The sequence below is a fragment of the Haliotis rufescens genome, unplaced genomic scaffold, assembly GCF_023055435.1.
Source record: "Haliotis rufescens isolate VD_foot unplaced genomic scaffold, xgHalRufe1.0.p SCAF_11, whole genome shotgun sequence".
Taxonomy (NCBI): domain Eukaryota; kingdom Metazoa; phylum Mollusca; class Gastropoda; order Lepetellida; family Haliotidae; genus Haliotis; species Haliotis rufescens.
In genome coordinates this window covers 19,019,868-19,046,789 of record NW_025963791.1, presented here as the reverse complement: position 1 = coordinate 19,046,789, position 26,922 = coordinate 19,019,868, and the positions used below count along the sequence as shown (strand labels likewise).

Genomic DNA, 26,922 nt, shown 5'->3' with positions numbered 1-26,922 from the left:
ATTGATACGCACATTTGAAAGTTAGTTTGACGACATCCTTTTCTTAGAATTAGAGTGGCAGTGAGGGAATATAAAGCCATCTGTTGTAGTGGATCCGCGAAATAGTGACAATTTTTAAACACTTCCAGAGTTTGAAAACGCAACAGTTAGACACCGACGTAGGTCCAACATGATTCTATTGGTGCATGATAATAGAGAGTATTTAGTGTAAGGAGGTTAGATGTAGCGTCGTCACCGGTCTTTGTCGTGGTTGTTAAGGGTTGATAGGAGTTATGTACCATGCCTGTACTCTGAAAGCTTTCTGCACTCCAAATACATTGCAAACAGGTTGGAAAAAGATGCAAAAATGATATCCTAAACGCTCCCAGAGGGGGAATCCATGCAGTCAGAGCATGACATGTAAGTCATAGAGCAGGATATCCTGTTGGTTGGCAGGTATGGGATAGCGGGAACTATTTTCCCTCTTGTACAAGAAAGCTATAGTCCTCGCCACTTGAAATAAAATCATGACATACTGCGATGTTTAATTAATGAGTGAGGGAGTATGGTTTAATGCCGCTTTTAGAAATATTCCAGGAACTTCACAGCTCGGGATACCAGAAATGGGCTTCACACAGTGTACCCAAGTGGGAAATTGAACTCGTGTTTTCGGCGTGATGAGTGAACACTTTAACCACTAGGCTACCCTACTGCCCCGAGTAATTAGCGAAGATAGCTGCATAGACAATTATTTAAATGTACACTTTGCAATTTTGTGTCACTGCTGTAAGTAATGTGCCTTATCACCGGAATGGTTTGTTTTCACTTTATAAGTATTAGCACATAAGCAGCTTTCTTCATTAATGAATCATTGCGATATTTCGTTATTCACTTTCAAGTGGGGAGGACCAGAATGTTGTAATTTTCCAACAGCTTTGATGCAGCAAATTCATTCCATTGAAGGACTTCAATTATATCCACTACTAATGCCTCAAAATTGAGGCTCAAATTCTTGAATACATCAACAAGAAAAGAATAATTCTAAACCATTTTATTATCTTATTTTTAAGGTGAACAAAGACTCTGTAAGTGACCATGCATAAGTGAATACCCCTAAATAATCGTAACATAAATATCCGGTATGGAACCGGGAAATAGCCAGAGAAATGTCCAAATAGCACAATGAGGGGGATACAAGGGGAGGTTGTATGTACACTACACCCAACAGCAGCATATATACAGGAAACTATACAATTGCATCTTAATAACATCTTATATCACCTACAAAACAGATCGAAAAACCTTTGATTATAACGCAACTTGCCAAAACGTAAAATGAAAATTCCAATCCAGGTATGGAACCTATGAGGTTCGCAACAGCAGCTCCTGAGAACAGTCAACAAGGGCCAAGGCACAGTGCAGTCAGATTATCAGCCTCTACGATGTCCTCAGGAAACAGCAGCGATGACACGACGATCGTCACAGATGGTTGTCAAAGATGGCCGCCTTGGGCAGAATGAGCGTAAACTGGGCTAGGGATGCTCGTCTACTCCTCTACGACAGTTTCTTCAACCTCAAGCAAGAACTCAATTACCTCCTCCTCCATATTATCCTCATGGCTGTAGATCTCGTCTGTGTCTACGCCTGGAACGTGGGATATAGTGATTAGGGGTGAGAAAGCATGCAGTTCTATTGGTCTTGCTTCAAGAATACTGATGTGACATCCTATCACCTTCAAGGTGAAAAGTGACCTACCAATTTGAGAATATAAAAATGTTTCCTTTTAAATTCCCCAATATGCAAGTAATGATAGTGTTTCTTATTCAGGGCATTATTAGGATATGAAAAAATCCAATGACTCAAGACTTCATATTATCCCTGACCACACCTGAGGCAAAGAAATCAATAGTTTCTGTAACACCCTTAAATGCAGTTTTAGTTAAGCTTTCAGCAAAACAAACATCACACCAAATTCCTTTTACATCAGCATGACGAAACCTCAATATTGAAAATTGGAAATGCTGCCTTAGTTAGTGATAAGTTTTGCAAATACTTGCAAACCAGCAGGTTTTATAAACATTCACATATAAAGTCATTCTTATAATGTTGGACTCTTATGTACGATATGATATTGAACCCACCATCCCTGAGAGCTAGTCGCAAGTCCTTCTTGCCCTCATACTCCTCGGTTCTCTTGGCGCGGTACCGCTGGAAGTCTTCCATCATGGCGTGGCGCTTCTCCAGGAGCTCCTGCAGGAGGTAGTACATGTGTCAGTGTAGTGAAGGGGTCCTACTGTAGTCTTAGGTGTCATAATGCATTCATACTATCACTGGTGCCATACTGTAGTCTCTGTTGTCATAATAGTCATAGGCACTTTTCCAGTCATAACATTTTAACAGGTAACTATGCATGCAAACACAAGAGGAATCTTTGATAATGAAATATGTGACCTCACAGCATGGCATGATAGGACACATTGCTTTTTAACAATCAACAGTTATGTGCCTTTCTTCTGCTGCTGTCACAGCAGGCAGCACAGTTATATGACTTCATTTCAGACTGATGTACTTCTATACGTACCTTTGAAGCAGATTGTTTCTTGGAAATGTCCTCATTTTCAAACTGCTGAGAAAACTTCTTCATATTCTTCTTGACGTCCTGTCATAGATAAACAGAAAACAATTGTAACAACCTGAAACTTATAGTTACAAATAAAAAATCAACCACTCTAGTTTCAGATTCAGTCTTCCCAGAAATAATTTCATCAGGCTCTGTTTGTACATTAGCAATGATTAGGAAGAAAGACTATAAACAAGTTTGATCAACAAACAGGACAAAGATCCAGACGGAAACACTACCAAAGCATGCAACACATAAGATTATTAGACAAAATCTTCCATTATATTGTAGCCAGTGACAACTCAGGGAGTTAATTATAGGAACAAGATGTTTTCAACAACATAGATTCAGCCAATTGGCCAATAGCCTTGAACAGTGTTTTATCACTTGAGGCAAAGGCGGCTATGGCCTCTTGAAGTAATTGAGTATACTATGCAATGGCTACTATTGCCATTTGGCTTCCTGTGTTTACCTTAATCATCTTCTCTGTCAACAGAGACGGTGGCCTTGGTCTCCATAGCAACTGACAGAACCTCTCCATTGGCTGCTTGACCAGCAGATTCCCTTGGAAGTTCCACAGCCAGTACGCATTGTCCACCTGTAGGAAATACACACTCAATGTCAACCAGGTATTCCCTTGCTGGACACTAAATTGAAGGATCCTGAAGAAAGGTCTTGATACACCTTTCCCAACGACAACACTCCTTGTAGTCAGTCACAATTCAAATCAATGATGAAATAAGTCAGGTGACCTGTGAATATCCAGGGTAGAATAGGTTTTCAGCAACCCATTGTTGCCGTAAAAGGCGACTATGCTTGTCTAACAGGATGTCAGGCTTGCTGACTTGGTTGATGCATGTTATCGTATCCCAATTGCATGGATCGATGCTCTTGATGTCAATTATTGGATTGTCTGGTCCAGACTCAATTATTTACTGACTGTCGTCATATAGCTGAAATATTGCCGAGTGTGGCGTTAAACAACAAACATCAACAGTCAGGTGAGCTAAAAAACATGTACACTTTCTCCTCGTCAAGACTGGCGATACATAAATCAAGAAACAAAAAACACATGTCTAATGGTCCAGTGATGGTACCGACCTTGTGTCCCCACCAGCTGACAGCGGATGTAACATAGCGACCCGTGGGATCCCACTCGATGTCTGTGGCCATGAAGTGCTCTGTCTGCGTCATCACAGTCATGTCTGATGTGTCCACGAACTCAAGAACACCATTCATGCTGAAACGAGGACATTCACTCAAAATTTGCTCGGAGCAAGGTCATATTACGACTGGGACACATCACGCAGTACACAGAATCAAACTAGGGTTTGGGAGCTAATGCCTTAACCACTAGGCCACACAACCAATCAAATGAATACATAATACAAACATGAACTATCACATTTTCATGTTATCTATGACATCAGCAGAAAGTGCACCTACCTTGCAGTTTTAGAGAGGTTATTTGTGCAAAGCAGTGAGTGAGTGAGTATGGTTTTACGCCACTTTTAGCAATATTCCAGCAATATCACGGCGGGGGACACCAGAAATGGGCTTCACACATTGTACCCATGTCAGGAATCGAACCCGGGTCTTCGGCGTGACGAGCCAACGCTTTAACCACTAGGCTACCCAACTGCCCCTTGTGCAAAAACAGATTGAAATGGTCGACATGGTATTTCTGGTAATGTAACAACGGTCAAAAAACTCTCAGAAAACTGTCTTAGCAGTGAAACTCAATACAGGTGTCACAGGAGCAAGTCAAGCCCTTCCGACCTTTGTTCCGCAGGAGAATGAACTTACCTCCTCAGACCAGCCAGTATGATAAACTGCCCAGTTGGACTCCAGAACAAATGGTTGGCAACTCGCTTCTCTAGTGTTTCTGAAAAGCAAGACATTAATCAAATTCAGGGTGTTTTACTGGTATGTCCTTGTGATAATTAATGTCTGACTTTCCAAACAGTCAAAGATACTAGGGCTGGGACGAGTCAAAATTTACTACCCAGGTACCAAGCCCCTATTACCCTACCCTCCACGGATACCCGCTGTAGGACTCAAGAGTTAGGTACAAAATGTCCGATTGGGAATTGTTTTACCGGAGACTATAAAACGTTCTGATCATGAATACACTAAAGTTGACTGAAGCTTTATCATCACTCAAACATATAAAAGTCAGAAGGAGTGTGTGCATCGTCAGAAAGAAATGTAAACAATTGCAACTTGTAGTGTAACCATAGAGTTTCATTATATTGTTTTAAACAATGTATTATGTGACTAACCCCACTACTGAGTACCCGTTCCAGTCCTATAAGATAGATACAAAGATCTTGACTGATCCCACCTCAACTCTAAATTTTAATAGGCAATGTTGTTTTTGTTTTTTCTGGCTGAAGCCTTATTCACCCCAAACGAAGTAATGACCCCAAAAGATTACCATCAGAAACATGCACATAATTTCTTCAGGGAATTGGAAGAGAAAACCAAATTCTAGCTTGACGTCTCAAGCCTTTTCATTTGAAACAAAAAACAATATTTTGAGTTTTGCTACTCACTGAGGTGTTCAACTTTTCCCCCTCGTAGCAGCGTGTAGAAAGAAACGCATATTCTGGGAGATTCACCATGGATGAAGGCAAACTTGTTACCATTAGGCTCCCAGGCAAAGGCATGGACTATCTCTGGAATGGACAGAATCATAAATTACTAACAATGTTGCATCCCCTTCCTGCATCTGATGCTGCAGATTGGGCTATAAGACATCAGGAACAAGTACACGTTTACAATGGGTTAAGTGGCACACATTCAGACCTTTGGGTAGGAATTGAAAACAATCAGTGGGCTGTCTCGAAGATTTTCCACTGTTCAGCAATATTGAGAATTCATCACAGTGACTGGCCTAAATATGTGCTTCAGATATTTCATCATCAACCTTTGAAATTCTCGCTAGACTGATATTACTAAACTTTCCTGAGAACAGGTAAAAATCCAAAGATGTAGTCCTCATTGATTAGTACCATTTGATTTGTTGTTTAACGCAGCACTCCGCAATATTCCAGCTATATGACAGCAGTCTGTAAATCATCAGTTCTGGACCAGACAATACAGTGATTGACATGAGCATCGATCCACGCAATTAGAATACGATGACATGCATCAACCAAGTCATCAAGCCTGACAACCCGCTCCCATTAACTGCCTCTTATGACAAGCATAGTCGCCTTTTATGGCAAGTATGGGTTGCTCGAGACCTCTTCTATACTTGATCTTCACAGGTGTAGTACCATTTGAGGGCTATAACTCTGAACCTGTTCTTTCAAGTTTCAACTTTGCTACAAACTGAACTGATGAAAACTGACAGAAAATGTAAACATTGTAACGTTTCTTTTCTTGTTCAAGCAGGACCAGCTACACATTCTGAGGACGAGTGAAACAAGGTTTCCATTAGACATGCTAGCATGACTACTCCTTTGGACTAGTACTTAAAAAAACCCCTGAATTTCTGGCTGACCACCCCTGTGGGGAATTGTTAGTGTTTGGTGTGAGGACTATACACTATAACACTATACTATAACACTATAACACTATACACTATAACACTATACACTATAACACTATACACTATACCAAGTGCTAGCCCACTGGTCTGGCACTTGGAAAGCAAATGTAGCAATGCTGTGCATCCCCCTATTGCTGTGCATCTCCTCATGCTGTGCATCCCCCTAATGCCGTGCATCTCCTCATGCTGTGCATCCCCCTAATGCTGTGCATCCCCCTAATGCCGTGCATCTCCTCATGCTGTGCATCCCCCTAATGCTGTGCATCTCCCTACTGTTGTGTCCCCTATTACTGGGTAAACTTACCCTTTTGTTCCACCTTGTCAACTGGAATCTGCTTTTCTCTGATCCTGAACAACTCAAAGTTGTAATAAATGCCCTAAAAAAACATAAAAGAACTGAAAGATTATTTTATGAACTGCAATTTTATTGAAAAAAGGTTTGCAATGATGCTAAGGGAGATAACCCCTTCACAAATCACAGTTGCATCACCAAACACACAATAGGATTCAATTAAGGCATGGCATACCGAGATAAACAAGTATTTGTCACAAAGTGACGAAATTTCCCCCGCCTGTATATACACCATAGTACCAAATATGAAGACAATCCTGCGATTAGTTCTTGAGATATCGCGGCAACACCGTTTTCCAACTCCAAAAGAAGATTTGCCTGCTGTGACCTTGAAAATGGGGTTAAGGTCACCAAAACCGACTGGTGTCTGCTGAGTCTGTATATACACCATAGTTCCAAATATGAAAACAATCCAGTGTTTAGTTCTTGAGATATCACGGCAACACCGATTTCCAACTCCAAAAGCAGATTTGCCTGCTGTGACCTTGAAAATGGGGTCAAGGTCACCATAACCGACTGGTGTCTGCGGAGTCTGTATATACACCATAGTTTCAAATATGAAGACAATCCAGTGTTTAGTTCTTGAGATATCGCGGCAACACCGTTTTCAAACTCCAAAAGCAGATTTGCCTGCTGTGACCTTGAAAATGAGGTCAAGGTCACCCAAACCGACTGGTGTCTGCATATACATCATAGTTCCAAATATGAAGACAATCCAGCGATTAGTTCATGAGATATCGCGGCAACACTGTTTTCCAACTCCAAAAGCAGATTTGCCTGCTGTGACCTTGAAAATGGGAGCAAGGTCACCATAACCGACTGGTGTCTGCGGAGTCTGTATATACATCATAGTTCCAAATATGAAGACAATCCAGTGTTTAGTTTTTGAGATATCGCGGCAACAAACAGGTGGGACATACGTACGTACAGACGTACGTACGGACGGTTGTGAATACTATATCCCCCGCTTCGCGCTTTCGCGCAGCGGGGGACAATAACCACCTTAGATTCTGTCAGGGTACAATGACACACAAGTCACAAAGCTTCACCTCACTATCCGTTTAAGTCACCTCTTATAATTCGCCCCTTTGGGACCTGGGGTTTGACGTTCTGAGTGGGTGAGTGAGTGAGTGAGGTTTTACGCCGCTTTTAGCAATATTCCAGCAATATCACGGCGGGGGACACCAGAAATGGGCTTCACACATTGTACCCATGTCGGGAATCGAACCCGGGTCTTCGGCGTGACGAGCTAACGCTTTAACCACTAGGCTACCCGACCGCCCCTTGACGTTCTGAATTTCCAGTTGCTTATTATCTGTTCGTAAAACAATAAAACAAACAAATAATAAGCAACTGGAAATTCAGAATGTCAAACCCCAGGTCCCTATGGGGTGAAGGTATAATGGCACAACAATATCCACTATCCAGCCAATGGTATATGAAAGGAGACACTCATGTGTGTTGTAAAAATATCAAACCATCAGAGTTCTGATCCTTTCATTAGCAAAGACCAAGAGTTTTCTGGACTAACTATAGTATTTAAAAGACGCTGCCCCTCCATACTCACGCTGTATTTGACTTGGTCCTTGTCTTCCACCTTCCTGGCCTTGGAGTACCGGTCCACCTTGACACATAGGAAGTCCCCGTTCTTCTGCCAGTGCATCTTACAGCTGGCCACATTAAACAGGTTCTTGACGCACAGCTCGTTGCGGGTGGGGATGTCGATCACTGTCACACGAGCTGGAACATTCTCGTGCTCAGGAACCCAGTAAGCGATTATGTTGTCGCTAGGGGACCACGAGAAGTCTCTGCCAAAAGGACAAAACATAACTTATTAACCCCTAACAAAAATACACTGATGGTAGAGTTGCAATGATTGTCAAGGTACAATGTTTGGACTCTCAGCTGAGCCAAGACCAACATGCATTTACTATACTACTCAACATGCTCAAAAAAGGTTGAAGATCACCCAATTCTTTCCAATTACAATAAGTAATCAGTCATGTCTTGACAGATTAACATACGTAACATGGAGGAAGAAGCAGGTGGTCCTTAACTTATTTGAGTAGTATAGATCGGGCTTAAGACTACGAAGACAAGTTGACATGGATTTCAACTATTTCAATGCGACATATGGGTACTGATACCAGCACCTTTATTCAGCAAGTGATACTTGAAATTGAAATATGTACACTTTTAGGATAAAGGTATGTGCATCTGTAAACATACATAAGTTGATATCTGCAAGTAAATTGATACTTTAGCTTCTAAAACGCCATTACAAGATATCAACTAAAACTAGTGGGTTAAGATGGAGGCTGCTACTCGGCTCAACTTGGGCAGGTCATGTTGGAAGTCCCAACAATAAGAGTGACAATATTACTGATGATATAGAGAAACAACTTCGTAACAAACCTGACAGAGTCGATCTTAAAACTCTTCTTGTCCAGCAAACCAAATGACTGCAAAAATAGATAGTAGTAAATAATTATTGATTAATTTACAACCATAATACTTGGGATCATGAGGGAACTTTCTGTTAATCATAATCTCCAATGTTATTTCTTGCGGCAAACTTGTTTGCTGTATTTTATTACTTGTTAAGTAAACATGTATACGGCAAGGTGAGAGAATTGGATGTAAACAGTGTACAAGCATGACCAGGAAGTGGGACATTTGGGTGTAAGGACAGTGTACATGACCAGGAAGTGGGACATTTGGGTGTAAGGACAGTGTACATGACCAGGAAATGGGACATTTGGGTGTAAGTATAGTGTACATGACCAGGAAGTTGGACATTTGGGTGAAAGGACAGTGTACATGACCAGGAAGTGGGACATTTGGGTGTAAGGACAGTGTACATGACCAGAAAGTGGGACATTTGGGTGTAAGGACAGTGTACATCACCAGGAAGAACTTACAGGTGTTTCATAGACGCTGATTGTGTCCTGGCCGATCCTGGCAAAGTAGGCGCCATCAAAGTTCCACCTGGACAGGAATCGAACATTAGTTTCACAGACAAACATCAAAAACATGTACAGAATAGAATTCCTACTTGATTCTTATCCTGTTTCAGAAACACAACCCAAGTTCAATGTCTAGTTCATCTCTGGTTTCCAAATACATCCAAAAAGGTTTCAACCATTTGTTAAATCATAATTGTCATTCACACTTCCACACAATGTGTAGATCTGAATATGCAAACTACCTTTGTTTGGGCATCTTGTTTTGACACAAGTACAAAGAGGAGTATTAAAAGATGATTTGGAGACAACAGTTGACTTTCATTCTAACAGTAGTCGTGAAGATCTGGGTTAGAATAGGTCTTCAGCAACCCATGCTTCCCGTAAACGGCGACTATGCTTGTTGTAAAAGGCGACCAACGGGATTGGGTGGTCAGGCTCGCTGACTTAGTTTGATGCATGTCATCGTATCCCAATTGCATGGATTGATGCTCATGATGTCAAACTGTGGGTTGTCTGGTCCAGGCTCGATTATTTACATACCGCCGTCATATAGCAGGAATATTGCCGAGTGCGGCGTTAAACAACAAACAAAGTAGTCTGTGATGATTGAAGCTGGAGACTCACTTGAAGATGGGCCAGGTGCCTTGACTCTCACAGTGGAAGCCTCGCTTCTTCTGTCCGGTCCTGATGTCCCATATGATGATGGCCTGGGGGTCCTCGTGACTGTCCTGCAGTGGGCTGAACGTCACCAGGTACCTGCACACCAACAGAAACCCAACTTACCATTACTTGTTGAAATATCTGACTGATTTGTCAGTATATCTTACAAAACCAGTGGGCCGGTATGTACGGATATCATGACACCATATTGTTTGATGTGACGCACATTACAAATGCCTATGTTCTCTCTTTGAGTTTCCATACAGAAAGTCTGATGGTGGTCACAAGATAGATGAAAGATGTAAGTTTTACACACAAATACTTCCTTTAAAATAACTCCTGTAACGCTTTCCATGTATCACAAGCATGCTGTACAAGCCTCATCACATCCCACTCCAATCAGGAACATCTGACCAACTTCTACATCTGTCTTGGTAATCCTTATCAGTGTCCAGAACTCAGCTCTAAAGTTTACATGAAAGTGAGTATTTTCTTGCGCACCATATATGATTGCAGAGAAGCTGGATTTTGAGGACCAAGGTCCACAAAGCAATCTCAGTGCAAAGAAGATCACAACTCCCTCACTTTTACATAGACTTACAATAGTCTTAGCGATAAGATCGCTTTGTGCAAGTGTGCCCAGAAAGAGATTCGAGGAAATGTGGGGTGTGTGTGTGTGGTCGACCTATGTAAAGGTTACACTTTCATGTAACTATTCTTATTTTCATAGCGCACATTTGAGTATAATTAAACAATGTTGATTTTCCACAGCTCGATCTGACAAATAAAACTTGTTGTGTATGGTTTTGTCAATTTTTCCTGTTTGGTTCAATACAATAACAGAACGGGCCTGTTCCAAAAAGTGATCGTAGTGCTATGTTACCTACAGTACAGGAATGACGAACACATTAGCACAACGATCGTTTTGTGGAACAAGGCCAAGTACCAACTTCTTTTCAAGTCCAAGAATTCTTCAGGTGCAATCTGACTCACATTAAAACTTAATATTTCGGGGATGTGGTGTGATTTCTTCTCTATGCATGACGAGACAACAAGGTTTCAATTCATGTATCACAATCACATGTAACCATGGTACCAGTACTGACCTTTCACAAGGAGAAAAATCGATGAGCTGGACACCCGGATGACTAAATCTCATGATCTGTTCAAACTTCTCTCCTCCCCAAAGAGCAATTCCTTTCTGATGGAAAGTGGCCAAGTAATTCCCTTGCGGTGACCATCTTGCATATGTCTCAGTCCATCTCTATAGAAAGATCCCATGGTTATCAACGTACAGCAAGCATGTGTAACATTTTGTATGTTGACATTGAGTTTAATTGAGTGAGCGAGTATGGTTTTCCACCGCTTTTAGCAATAGTCCAGCAATATCACGGCGGGGTACACCAGAAATGGGCTTTACACATTGTACCCATGTCGGGAATCGAACCCGCATCTTTGATGTGACAAGCAAACGCTCTAACCACTAGGCTACCTGACCGCCCCTGACACTGATTTAAGCCGAGAGTGCAGATACTAATACCGTTTAATACTACAATAGCAACATTACTGCGAGATGCAAGGGTGCATGGGGAACTGAACAAGTGAATCATCAGCAAAAGCTCAAACGAGAAGTCAAACCAATTGTTTGTCCAAAAAGCTGACGATTTAAAGAATACCAGTAAGGACAACATGGAGAAATTCTGTAAAAGTCACAGTCATCAAATGAGCCAGTCAACTTACAGCTCTTTCCTCAATCAAATTTGGCTCAGCCCCAGAGTTGAGGAATATGGCAGTTTTCTCTCCTCCCTCATAGATAACACTGTACTGGTCACGACAGTCTTTGTCCTGCAGCCAGTAGCGAAGGTTGCCCTGGAAACAGAACACAGATCATGACTCTGAAGACTGGAAAGCAATTGTCTGCATGAGAACAATACAAAAAGATCTATTGGTTACTAGGCAACATAATTTCAAAATTTCAAACAACATTTCCTATTCAACGTGAAAAAGTAAGACACAACACCCCACTGCCCCTGACTGCCTCGGAACCAAGAATATGTTTAATAACCTTTTCATCTTACAACTTCTGGCACAAGTAGCATATAACATTATTGTTGATTTCAAACATTCTGTTTTCCCAGCTCAAGATTACAAGCATGTGAGGCCAACTTCCAGATCAAACTTACAGGATCATGATATGCCTTTGGTTCCGGCATCACCCATTCCTCAGGGACATTTTCATATCTGCAAAACAAACAAAGTGAACACAATGACAAAAACATTGCTACAATATCACTGATTACTTGGACCAGAAATCCTTACTGTCTCAACTTAACTGACTCCCTTTGTAAGTTCACAATAACATGTTACCCATCATCAAGTTTTATCAGTCTAAATCCTCAATCATCTTCCACCATCTGAAGCCTCACATGACCTCTGACCTTAATACTGAACAATATGGCTAGCTATTGAGTGAGTTGGGTTTAATGGCGCTTTTAACATTATTCCAGTTATATCACGCTGTCAGCTCAATGTGGGAGGAAAGCCCAAAGTGATGCAGGTCTCAGATGTTTACCACTTCTGTAAAACCCATGCGCACAGGTATGGTGCTGACAAACCTTGAAACATAATTGGGGCGAAACAGGATTTAAACCCACCATCAACGGTTTCTGGCATGTCCAAGGGACGCAACACTGCACAGCGAATCGCTGTGCCTTAGACGACTGGGCCACCCGTGCCCCAGGCTAGCTATTGAATTTGACATATAGAAATTGTAAGTATGAAATTCATCAATATTTATTCTTGGTCTGAAAACAGACAAGTTTTGTCAAAAACTGTAATATTCGACCTTATTAAAGCATAAATGTTCACATGATGACAGTATTGTTTTACCCGTACTGGTCTACGAGACCTAACAAGGAAAGGTGAATTTTCAAACCTGAAATACAAAAGTGTGCCGGCCTCATCTTAAATCCTAACCATGGCAATGTTGATTCAAACTTTTCAACACTGTCAGCTACCTTTACACACCTGTCAAAGTCCGAGAAGAGATTGACAGAAAATGTGTGCAATCTGTCCAACTTGTAACCATTAGTCATTTTCACAGCTTCTTGCGCATGCAGGGGGGACGTGTACTCCAGGAAGATGTAGCTGAAAGTATCATGTCAACATTAATACATATCTACCTCAAAACTGTTACCATGGTTACTATTGAACAAACACATACTACATATCAGCATGATCATGTGATAAACTCATGACGATTTCATTTATGTGTTTTAAAATAAACTATGTCCCTACGCAAGTTAAGGCCAGCATAAGCCAATAATAACTGGTTAGTTAACTTTCTGACTTCTTGACTATGTAACATTCTGGAAATCTTCTAATAAATTTGTTTAAAAAATCCTTCTTCCATTCACAGAAAAATATATAAATTAAAAAAATATTTGAGTATTCCATTAAGTTGTATGATGTAGTGACCATAAAAGTGAGTGAGGGAGTGAGTTGAGTTTAACGCCGCTTTTTACAGTATTCCAGTTATATTGAGCGTGTCAGCTTAACAGACGTTTACCACTTTGGTGAAACCCACAAGCATGGGTATGTTGCTGACAAACCTAGAAACATAATCAGGGCGAGCCAGGATTCGTACCCACAATCATAGGTTTCTGGCGTGCCCAAGGGACGCAACTCTGCACAGCGAATTGCGGTGCCTTAGACGACTGGGCCACCCGTGCCCCCCACTAACCATAACAGGCTTCAGCGTGTTCTGTGGCCAAAGTCGCAGAACTGATACGCATCAATTTCACAATGTTTTAGCTGTAAATCATCATGTGTTAACATTTAAGTGGCAATATTTAATATCCTTCCTTTGTTTGGTTTGTGGTCAACCTCCTTCATAAAGTATTAGTATTGATAGTCTCTACAAATACTGGCTTATTACTTTGTCACAGGATGCTACAACTGTTAGACTCATCATACCCTTTTGTCTTGCCATCTTTTTCCGGGTAAAATTCATTGACAACATTGCCAAATTTGGAGAAGAGCTTCCTGATAACATTCTGCAGTTTTTCTAGTCGTTCTGGTCCAACTTCTGGAACATTGTCCACCACAATCACAGAGTCGATTCCATCCGTCGGCTTGGGCCTGGACTTCAACAAGTCAGGGTATAATTCTGGATTGGAAAGTTTTTTTTGTTATTACAAAAGTGCAGAAATCTTCCAGTGTCAACATGGTCAATAAAGCACAAACAGTAATGCAGGATAAGTATACAAATGTAAAAAATATTTAGATTTTACTAATATGTTGTTGCTAGTACCTAACTCATCATAATGAAACCACATTCCTATGCACAACCCAATGATTCATGAAGGGTACTTAATAACGTTCATAGGTAAGTAAGCCTTTCACCATGGTTCTCCACACCACACCACCCCGACTCACAGATTATAAAAATTACAATGCCTGGCTAGAAGTATTAAGAAATCATTTTTGTCGTGTTTGTAAAGTATGATATGAGAATCAAGCGGGAACCTTTATAGCTTTTAAGTATTAGATATGCCACAAAGCGACACTGAGAGATGTCGCAAACTGGATATAAAGGCAGCATCCTTAAAATAACACCTGAAAGCGTTAGGGTGAGGTTGACCTAACCTTGGCAAAATTTGCAAGAGGAATTAGGGGCGGAAATCTTTCCATCCCAAAGGGGATTAAAGGTTTAACTGAGGCATAGTGGGTGTGTAAACTAACCTCTTCATAAACAAGGCACTTGTAAAGACCACAAATTCTTTTTGTGAATAAGACATTGAGACAATGTACATGCACATCATAACAGTTTGCTTATATTATTTAAGATTAAACACCTACCCTACAACAAATAACATACAGAATCAAAGAAATAAGAGATCAATGAAGGTGGCACCACAGCCAGAACCAGTTAGTATAAAAGGTAAACTGCAGCATCCTGTAGACAATAGTATCTTTTATAATACCACCCAACCCATTGTTATCCTGATTAATCTCATTGAGGAAAGGGTGATAACTGACTGTGAAAGTTGTTCTACCCTTGCCGAACACGACTGGAATTTCTGGGCTCACCAGTGGCTAATATGAGTTATGTCCCTTCTATCTCCATCCTAGTGACCAATCATTACCTCCCATATCACTTGCATTAGCTTCAAGCGAAATGGCTGTGCCCAGTGAAGATGATCTGATGATAATCAAGATCTTTATTGTAAAATAACGGATCTTACTTTGCGGAGTGCAAGTATGTGACCTTTTTTCAATCTCTTTGATTATAAACATGAAAAGATTTGGAAAATATCTGTTAACGCTAAGCTGACAGTACACATGCTTTACAAATCCTTCAATTGACCGAAATCTGTTTGGCAGTGGGAACAGGATGTCGGTTTTGTTACAAGATTTTTATTGAACTAGTTAGTCCAGCCAATATAAAGCTCCATAATTCCAAAATAGTTTGGTACGAGTGAAAACTGGACTATTATTATAGTCAGTTAACTCCCTTGCCTCTATCTAGACTATGCAACTGGTATTGGCCTAAAGTGTAGACAAAACCAATTTTAGGTATTGCTGCACCATCCAAAACAGCTGTCAACTTGGTAAGGAGCATTTCTTTTTCAAGTCTGTGGTTTAATGACAATACGATTATAACACAGGTACCAAAGACGCCTAAACTGATCCACGGACTCTCGCCCATCAAGTAATTGTTCTAGCAATAAAGTATAGCATACCTGTCAACTCTCATGCATCTCGCATGAGTCTCACGCATTTATCACCTATGTCACGCTCACACGCAAGGTTGGGAAATTCTCACGCATTCATACAAAATGTAAATAAAATATAATTTTTCAGAATACAAGCTCTTTAAGGCCATTAAAATGGTCTTAAATTATTGAAAACCAGTTTTCGCCGGGAGGGGGGTTAGCCCTGGACCCAGAGGGACTTGCAGCCCCTGCACCCGGGCTTCTCACTCATTTAAACATCCAGGGGGTTGACAGCTATGGTATAGGCCTTCATGTGTCGCAAAATGCACCTCATAGCCTACATATCGACATATGCTTCTTAAAACTTGTCAAGGAAGTGAACCCTTGCAACATGACAGCTGTTTAGTATGCAGATATTTTAAAATGCCAAAGCGTGATCGAAATCGTTAAGTTTCGACATCTACCTCATCCAATGTATTGTAAAATAAAATTATTTCATCCAAAACCATGTGGACTTGTGCCAACATGTGACACATATGGAGTGGAAAATGTTGTTGGGCGTGAGTTCGCAGTCCTCATGCACAATTCAAAAAGACACACCTTCATCGGTAACATTATCAACGTAATCTTCTGGATCGCTGAAATCAGGCTCATCTTCGTAGACATGGTCATAATCGTTATCGTTTTGAGATTCTGATCTCCGTTTTCCCTCCATCTCACTGTGCCCGGCCGCCATCTTGAAAACCTCGTGGTCTTGCCGGCTAGAATGCGCATGTCATCAATACGAAAATATTGTGTATGTGTGTTTAAATATCAAATACAAAATATTTTTACATTTAAAACAATCAATTTAAAAAGAAACAAAGTCAATGTTGAAATTTTAAATCGATTTTAAAGCATGAAAAATTACGAAGGGAGGTAACTCGACCCAACACTTGTACTGGCAACGCAAAGTCCTATTTTGTTGTCATGAGGTCGATCCTGTATGAATATTTAAGATCAGTTATTTTATGTGTCAGTTTATTCAATCCTTATACGTTTACATGTAAAATTCAGATATATTTGTTTACTTGCAACAACACGTTTTTATCGGTCTTGATTATTACTTTCCCTTATCTTCGACTAAAAGCATCACGACCAACAGAAAGGAACTGGTCTTTCATTGGTGTGGGTTGGGTGGGGTGCGGATGGAGGTGAGATTGGTCTTAGGACTGTATCATATTTTGCCGACACCACTCCCACAACAGGGTAGTTCGAGCGGACTCAGTACACCATGCCTACACATGTATATTCTTATAGGAAACGAAACTGACCAGTCACAAAAAAGCACCAGTCTAAAAAAATAAGTTTAGTTTGTTTAAGTTAAGATTTTAAATATACTATACATCTTTGAACTTTGTTATAAAGGTCAGTCTTACATGCCATAGGTCCGATTAAAGACCAATACACTTGAAATTTAAAAAGAAGAAGCAATCTGTTTTGAAAAGAATATGCTAACAAAAAATTACAATACGAGAAATATTTACAGCTACCTCTGCCTCTAAGTACACACACACATACGCACACGGACGTACGCACGCCCCCCTCCCCCCCCCCCCCCCCCCCCCCTCCCCCCCCCACAGATATCTTTGAAGCCGTTGTTTAAAGGCCAATAATGAAATAAATAATAAATATAGTATGTTGTTCCCGCTGTACAGGACTATGGACAATTGAAGAAGGCTGGTATTGATCGATACTTATTTATAAACCGATCGACCACTTGGCACCAGCTATAGGTGAAGAAGGCAGCAAAGGATGGTCAGACGACCAGCTTGTTATGTTTAATGTTGTTCATGTGCCGAATATGGGGGGATTTAAAGCAATACAGATGTCGTGTTGGCGGAAGGGAATGTGACCACTGGTGTGTGACCAGACACGACTCTCCCCGATACTAAGTGTGACGGGACCCTCTTTTAACGTTTGTAGGTCAGTCGTTTATAATAAAGCATGGCTGCTATGCGCAGACGCGTCAAGTGGGACCACAGTGTAATATCAGATAACACAGGTTAGATAACGGAAGAGAATGTATCGACATATCTACACAACTGACGGATACACCTGGAACCACCCCCGGTTCTGTTTTGGCCGATTGGCTTATACGAATCGATTCGAGGTGTATGCCACTGTGAAGACATTTGACGAGCAGACGACATAAATGCGGAAGTACTCAGGCCGTTGTGTAAACTTGTGAAATTTGAAAACCGATGTGGCAATGGCAACTCTCCCAGCAGACCTCCGCAAATCAAGAGGCAGTATTATTCCTCAAGAACAGGGTCCAGGACATCAAGACCGTCAGGGAAGTAAGCTTGTTCCTAGACCGTTGAGCGACTCGAAGCAATTCCATGCCTACTTCTGTCAGGATAATCTCGATTCCATTTGGACGAGAAAGCTCATTGATGAATTGGAAGGGAGTCATGGCTTTAAATGTGCCGAGTACCACAGGGACTTGGTGGTAGGAGAAAGGGTTCTAGATTTAATGACTATGTTCATTTTCACATCGGATAGAATCGTCTTTATTCTATCTGAGAATTTTCTCAAGTCGAATTATGCCATGTATCAACTTCAGCTGGCCGTGCAGTATGACATTGACCACGACACAAACAACATAGTGGCACTCCACGTGGACGAGTGTAGAGTGCCGTCAGAGCTGTTGACATTTCAGATCATTGACACAAAGTCTGACGGATGGAAGGACAAATTTATGGACTATTTGAAGAAACCGGGTAAGTCAGAAACACTACGCTTCATCTACCACACGTTTTTATGTGTCGTTATGTGTACACTAAATACATGCACCAATGTAATCATGTCTACTTGTTGCGTTTTCTGGAAGTGTTTTATAATTGTCACAATTTTGCAGAGCTACTACAACAGATGGCTTTATATTCCCTTACTGCGACTCTAATTCTTAGAAAAGGATGTCGTTAAACTAAGTTCCAAATGTGTGTATCAGTTCCTGCATTAGTCACAACATACCAAGCATCTGTACATAGATGTTCAGACAGATATTCCTCACATCTGCTGCTGTAATCACTTTATATTGATATTATCACATGATGCATGATTTCATAAGCGCAAATAGTTGGACAAACGTGTAAATATAAAACGTCAACGCCAGAGAACAACCAGTCTCAATTATCCACCGAAACACATTCCATTGAGCGTAAAAGGCAAATAGTGGTGAAAATTATATGAATGGATGACTGAAAATCAGTGAAGACACCCTGTGCACACGTTAAACCGTGTCATCATTTTTTTTCATTTTCGTTGTAGTCAGAAAATGATTTCCAATATTCTGATAATGACTTCATGTAAGCCATGGCATGATAGGCATTATATATTGAACCTATCTCTAGGGTCACATAGCAAACACTATAACTAGTATACATGTATATAGGCACTTGTTGAAACAGCAGCTCGTCAGCGGTTCCCTTGTCATCATCCAAACATCGGAATTTTACTGTTGAATGATGGAATCAGAATGAATAAACATGTAGCATGTACAGACTGTGGTGTGTATAAATGCTACTTTTAATTAAAAAAAAGGACCGCCTCCGTGGTCTAGTGGTAGAGCATCCGCCCATACATAGTACGTAACTATTTCCATTCGAATGTACATGGTTAAATATATGTACACCAGGTCATATTATAATATAGGGTTACAAATGTTTCATCCAAGTAACAAGGGTTGAAAAAAGCCAAAACGTAAGCGGAAAACCGAATACCATTTGTCATTTTTTAAGCTTGATCACAAACTGGTTTATGTCATTTTGTCAAATCTAAGATGTAACTGAAAAAGTAATTTGAGTACATTTTCGGTAATTGTTTGAATTATCAGAAACTTATTTAAATTATTTTATTAGAAACGTTTAGTTCCAGAGGATGACCTTGAACTTGTGTCAATGTTTTGAGATGTTTCAGTTTGTAGTTCTCGAGTTTGTGAAGAAAAGGAGACTATATCCTTATTGAACTATTTTTGAAATATTCATAATACAAATGGAGATATTACACTTGGAAGAAAAATCTGAAATGTTGGATCAATACGAGTCATTCATAAGTTAAAAGCTCACCACCATTGTCTTTTCAAAATGGACATTAGGGCTTGGTCCGCAGTTATTCCTTGATAATATGCAGATATCAAATACACTGTGATCCCAAACATGTCTTTGAAGTGAGTTATATTAATGGGCTGCCCCAGAAAGCATTGTGCAACTTTATTACAGTCTTTAGCTTCTATTCAAGTGAAATCGACACTTCTCAATACTCTTCACGAGAACATCACCCGTGTTGGTTTAAACGATGAATAGAAACAAATGTATGATTAGCGGGATACACAAATTGCAACGTAAATCATTTGCCCCGTACGTAGATATGTGGGTATGTGATATTCTGTTGCAACATACGGTTTATATTTTATAATTACCCAGATTTTTTAATACGAGCCATTATCACATTCAACAGTTTGACGTGTACACCTGTACAGGATGATAAGGGCATACACGTGGACTGTGAACAGCGAACCAGGAAGTACAATTGCCACATTCAAAGTGTCAGATAGTTGGATGGACTTCAACCTGTGCAGTTTGCAGGAGACAAGCGTGGGTCATCGTGGGTTTTAGAAAGTGATAGGGCTGATTCTCGTACTGGCAAACAACAGTCTTATCCGTATCATTTACTCCAGAAACGCTTACAGTATCTGAAGTGCAGTCATCCAGGGCCGGGGCACGTTTGACGGGATAGGAAGAATGACTTTTTATACATGCTCTCTGTGTTGTAGTTGAAAGCATAACGTGACGCCCATCCTAAATATACACACCCCACCCTCCCTACCCCACCCCACCCTCAACCTCCACCCCACCCCCCCAACCCCCATTATGAAGTTGAATCACCAATACTGCCACTACTGCTTTAGGCGGGGAAGGTGGGGTCGGGTGAGGTGAAATTGGGTTTAACGTCGCGTTCGACATTATTGCACTTATAGTGAAGTGAATCAACGTGTGTGTGTGGCTGCTTGTACTAGTTCAGACCGATTTTATAGTGCGAGCCCACTGAGATACCATGCCATAGTTTTCCTTATTCACTAAATAACTTCATAACATAATGAAGTTGCATCAAGATTGCACATGTCATCTTCCCGAAGCTAGAGAGTTAACTGACATAACTGTGCAAGTCGATGTCGTGAAATGGAACAATAGCGAACTTCGCCATGGGACAAGTTATTACACTTTTGCAACAAAACTTAATTTTGAAAAAATCTGGAATAATAGGTGGATCTTTGTAAAACGCCCTGCTGTTAGAACCCCTGTCCGCGTTCGAAAATACGTGGCAATAGCAAAATGAACAAGGCATGTAGGTGAGCTTTATATGCACTGCATATCATCAGCAACTTAAGACATGTATTTTATTTTCTAGCACCGAAGATGCCAAACCAAATATGCACGAACGGAAGTGAGTATGCTTTTTTATTAGTCCTTTATCACATACAATGTTAAATGAATTACATTGTCATAAATATCGAGAACTTATACTACAACTCTCTTGTTGTATGGGAAGGACCAGTTAATAATCAATGTTTTTCTTTTTCTTCAATACACCCGCATGTTTTCTATGAATATCAAAACGTGTTCTTCTGTTTATCCTTGATGATTGTGTTTCAAGCACATGTGAGTGTGCAGGACCTGTGCATGACCCAGAGATCAGTGATGTCCGACCCGCCCACACTCAGGCCAACCTTACAAATCCCAGAATATATCAGGATGCAGATAAAGGTATGTCGTCAAAAAGAACACAGCCATGCGCTATATTTCAACCATATATTTTAGGTATATCAACCGTGAACTATGCAAAATACATCCGGCGACTAACGGGATCGGGTGGTCAGGCTCGCTGACTTGGTTGATGCATGTCGTCGTATCCCAAATGCGTGGATCGATGCTCATGATGTCAATCACCAGATGGTCTAGTCCAGACTGGATTATTTACAGACCGCCGTCATGTAGCTGGAATATTGCTGAGTGCGGCGTTAAACAACAACAACAAAAAAACAAAAAACAACAACTATACACTAACCATGCGATATACATCAACCAAGTGTTTATATCAATCATTTGAAACACATCAACTATTTGATATACACTATCAACCATGTGAAATGCATCAACCATATTTTATAGATCAACCACGAGATATACGTCAACCATACCATACGTGATATACACTAACCATGAGACATATATCAACCATTTCCGAAAAAACCCATGTGTAATACATCAACCATATGGTATGCATCAACCATTTCCTTACTACCAACCACGTGAAATACATCAACCGTATGATATGCATCAACTATTTCCTAACATCAACCATGTGAAATACACCAACCATGTGATATAGATCACCAACCATGTGAAATACATCAACCATGTGATATACATCAACCATATGATATTCATCAACCATTTCCTATCATCAACCATGTAAAATACATCAACCGTATGGTATGCATCAACCATTTCCTAACACCAACCATGTAAAATACATCAACCATATGCATCAACCATTTCCTAACACCAACCATGTGAAATACACCAACCATGTGAAATACATAAACCATATGATATGCATCAACCATTCCCTAACATCAACCATGTGAAATACATCAACCATGTGAAATACATAAACCGTATGATATGCATCAACCATTTCCTAACATCAACCATGTGAAATACATCAACCATATGATAAGCATCAACCATTCCCTAACACCAACCATGTGAAATACATCAACCATGTGAAATACATAAACCGTATGATATGCATCAACCATTTCCTAACATCAACCATGTGAAATACATCAACCATATGATAGCATCAACCATTCCCTAACACCAACCATGTGAAATACATAAACCGTATGATATGCATCAACCATTTCCTAACACCAACCATGTGAAATACATCAACCATATGATATGCATCAACCATTCCCTAACACCAACCATGTGAAATACATCAACCATGTGAAATACATAAACCGTATGATATGCATCAACCATTTCCTAACATCAACCATGTGAAATACATCAACAATATGATATGCATCTACCATTTCCTAACAATAACTATGTGCAATACATCAACCATGTGATATACACCAACGATGTCCCCTACACAACGACTCTTTGATAAACATCAAGGTTTCTTCGACCATCATCCTTGAACAATAGCTCAACATTGTGTTACTATGCGATATACATATATATCATATACTACACATCTGATACAAGACGGATACAAAAACCGTCATATGTTTGTATCTCCTTAATATACGCGCACGCGCGCGCGCGTGCGTGCGTGTGTGTGTGTGTATTTTGGTCATATCTGACACACATACTGAATTGTGTTTTGATGAAGTATCGTATCACGTGTACGGTTATTTTGTTTTATTGACATGTATTGCACGACTATATGGCATAAGGGGCGTTGGGGTAGCCTAGTAGTTAAAGCGTTCTCTCTTCACACCGAAAACCGTGTTCGATTCCCTACTATAATGTGTGAAGCCCATTTCTGGTGTCCCCTGTCGTGATATTGCTGGAATATTGCTAAAAGCGGCATAAAACCAAACTCACTCACTATATGCCATAAGTTTGTGCGGGATGTTTCAATTGTTGCTTTGTCCAGCTGCTGGTGCACAATGTATCTGTATTCTGTTTTACTTCAGATATGGCACAAGAGTAAATCTATGGATGACAATCACCTCAGAAAAGCAGTATTATTGGAAGTGAGTTTTATCGTGATATCAATGAATATCAGAAATGTTCTGATAACACCAGCAGTGACGACAGTGTTATATTTTTTGTTAAAATATAGGTATCGCTGCAAATGAAACAAACGAACATAATCCTATAATAATCACGCGCATATGTCGGTATACTAGAAAAAAAACCGGCTTCAAATGAGGACAATATCAAGCCAATCTCATAAGATAACGACCTGTGAAGATCCGGGGTAGAATAGGTCTTAAGAAACCCATGCTTGCTGTAAAAGGCGACTATGCTTGTCGTAAGAGGCAACTAACGGGATCGGGTGGTCAGGCTCGCTGACTTGGTCATCGTATCCCAATTGCGTGGATCAATGCTCATGATATCAATCACTGGATTGTCTGGTCCAGACTCGGTTATTTACAAACCGTCGTCATATAGTTGGAATATTGCTGAGTGCGGCGTTAAACAACAAACAAACAAAACATGTACCTACAACCTATCCCTATAGCACACGGGAGGACAACTCTGCAGTCTTCCTTCATAACATGGACGCAACCACTTTGGAGAAGCACCATTGTGATTAGATATGTAAACAACTTTGTTGGAAGTGCAAGTGTGCCAAACAGCTGGACGTGTACCTTTAACATGTTGGGATATTCGTAACTCATGTTAAATTGAATACATTACCTTTCTTTGTTTTTTGTTTGAGAAGGTTACATGGGGATGAGTAATAGTTGGAAAAATCTTTTTCTCACACATATATTTATAGTGATATGCTTACATACGAAATACGTTAATAATTGTGAACTATCACTTTTTACACTGAACATCTTAATGTTATTCGGCACGCTCTTACTTGCCCTAGAGCGCTTGCGCTCCTCGCCTGCAGCCGCTAGGAGGCGAAGGACAGGGTACTAGTCTAGTTCTTTCCGACCTATTTCCCCATACAGCATTCCGCTCCAGTGCAACTTTGACCTAAATCCATGCAGGGGGTTGATCTGTCGAGAGGGACGGGGACAGGTATATAGCATATCGCTATGCGGGAAATGTTGACCCATTTCCGTGTAGCGAAGTATGCCTGTCGAGAGGGTGGGGACAGGCCTATAGCATATGCTATACCGGAAACGTTGACCCAGTTTCCATGTAGCAAGATATTAGCACTTTTAGACAATGTGAATAATAATTATTTACGTGTCAGGCTACAGGAGTAAACATATTACCATTAGGGAGGTAACTATCATAGAGAAGTATGGTTTATGGTGAATGTGGTCGCATGCCCTTGTATATATATCACTACTTGAAAATCATAAGATACTGGTTAAAATTACCAAAAATGCCAGTAAGTAGATTGCCAAAAAAATGTTATAATATGATGCTATTGTATGAAAAGAATGGAGATCAAAATTGGGCATACAATGTTAAATGTCTACTGTATAAATGTGGGTATGGTTACATCTGGGAAAACCAATGTTTCTTAGAGAATCATGCCATGTTCATATCGAAAATAAGGCAGACGCTTTTTGACATGTACTTTAAAACATGGAGATCTACTGTAGATGTTTCTAGCAAATGCGAATATTATAGATATTTTAAAATGCAAATATGCGCAGAAAAATATTTAACTGATGTAAATATAAGAAAATGCAGAATATCATTAACACAATTTAGATGCAGCTCACACAGGTTAATGGTTGAAGTTGGCAGGCACAACAAAATACCCAAATGTTTAAGATTATGTAAACAATGTTCTTTAAATGTTGTCGAAGATGAATTTCATTTTCTACTTGTATGTTGTAAATATGATAATTTAAGGAAAAAATATATTGAACAGAAATACTATGTACATCCAAATAAATACAAGTTTATCTCTTTAATTTCACATGTGAGCAAAACGGCTATACAAAATCTCTCTCTCTTTATATATCATGCCATGTTATTAAGAAATGAATCCTTGTAACATTCCTAACCGCTTCCACATTGTCATGTATTCTGTACTATGGGCCTGTGGCCTTACCGTTATATATGAATAAACTGATTGATTGATTGATTGATAGAGAAGTATGGTTAGTGGGTTTCAATTCTAACAATATCTGTATCAGTCTCCAGTTTCTACTTTATTATGAAATAATATATTACAAAAATGTAGCTATTACCCTGAACAGATTAATTATGAAAAAATATTAATAGCTTTACCACTGTTGATATATCAATGCCAACAGTATCATGTATAACACTATGATTATGCCAACTTAATACCCCTTGTTCCTTGCAAAACAATAACAAATGTTTCAGGAAGGCATTGTTGTGAACACATATTATAGGTACTTACATCAATAGCTAGGTGGGCATGCTACAACATTGCTTTGCGCCGTGTTGATCCTCTGGGTCAAAGTTAACATCTTGTAACTATAATGTGGGAATTGCGACAGTCGTTTGTTGTGCTTCCTATGGTTTGTAAAAAAAGACAGGGAGTTTATGTCTTGACCTGGTACTGTACAATGCTGACACCATATATCTTGTTTTTCAGTCTTCTCACAGAATGATTCAGCTGGTTCCGACTTCGGACCTAAAACATCCACCAACAGGCGGGCCAAACTCACTGGAAGCTGACGATAGGCTCGCTGTTGAGTACCATGCAGATCAGGTGACCAAATCACAGGCTACATTGTTGCATGCCCTCAACATACACGTAAAGGGGAAATTCGTGTACGAGGCGAGAGAGTCACGGCTGACTGACAATGAGGATGAACTGAACGTTGAAGAAGGAGACGTGTTAGAAATGTTACACGATGAACCCACTCATGGTAATATGTACAAGTGTAAAAATGCTCATGGACATGTTGGATTTGTACCTAATTCGCTAATGTTGCCATCTTCCTATTTGCTCCCCTCTCGAATTGTAAAACAGTTCAAACAAGCAATATCAGCTTCTGAAAATGAAATGTTCAGAAAGGAAATTGAGCAACTTGGAATTTCCTACTTCGTTGCCAGGAGCTGCGTCGAAAAAACCCGTGGAGATATTATAAATTTATCTGTTAAAAATGGGGATGTCTTGCTACAACAAACAACACCAAACGCAGGTCGTGCGATCTTCAAGAATTGTCGTAATGAAACAGGCTACCTGCCTGTGTCGTTTGTGGATTGTGTAAATGTCCCGAAGCCTCCTTTAGCATCTCGAGTATCGGATCTGTCCAATACTTCAATTGGTAGTGAGGGTTATGCATCAGAGGCAAGCGATGTGTCTTCGTCCACCGCGTAACAGTGTCAACA

At 40.2% G+C, this 26,922-nt stretch overlaps 2 protein-coding genes across 2 annotated transcripts; one reads left to right on the top strand and one right to left on the bottom strand.

Annotated features, from left to right (window-relative positions):
* Positions 1-1,015: 1,015 nt before the first annotated feature.
* LOC124120458 (eukaryotic translation initiation factor 3 subunit B-like) lies at positions 1,016-16,612 on the bottom strand. Its single transcript, XM_046483280.2, has 18 exons — positions 16,451-16,612; positions 14,109-14,301; positions 13,161-13,280; positions 12,317-12,374; positions 11,874-12,002; positions 11,240-11,397; positions 10,098-10,229; positions 9,429-9,495; positions 8,923-8,969; positions 8,075-8,315; positions 6,460-6,532; positions 5,155-5,277; positions 4,406-4,484; positions 3,701-3,839; positions 3,072-3,197; positions 2,561-2,638; positions 2,121-2,229; positions 1,016-1,623 (listed from the first exon to the last, which is right to left on the bottom strand). Exons 1-18 carry the CDS (start codon positions 16,584-16,586, stop codon positions 1,526-1,528), a joined length of 2,106 nt encoding a protein of 701 aa, XP_046339236.1. The 5' UTR covers positions 16,587-16,612; the 3' UTR covers positions 1,016-1,525.
* A 1,018-nt stretch (positions 16,613-17,630) lies between these two features.
* On the top strand, positions 17,631-26,919 carry LOC124120475. Its single transcript, XM_046483306.2, has 5 exons — positions 17,631-18,612; positions 21,302-21,337; positions 21,548-21,657; positions 23,610-23,669; positions 26,180-26,919. Exons 1-5 carry the CDS (start codon positions 18,102-18,104, stop codon positions 26,909-26,911), a joined length of 1,449 nt encoding a protein of 482 aa, XP_046339262.2. The 5' UTR covers positions 17,631-18,101; the 3' UTR covers positions 26,912-26,919.
* The last annotated feature ends 3 nt before the right edge of the window (positions 26,920-26,922 follow it).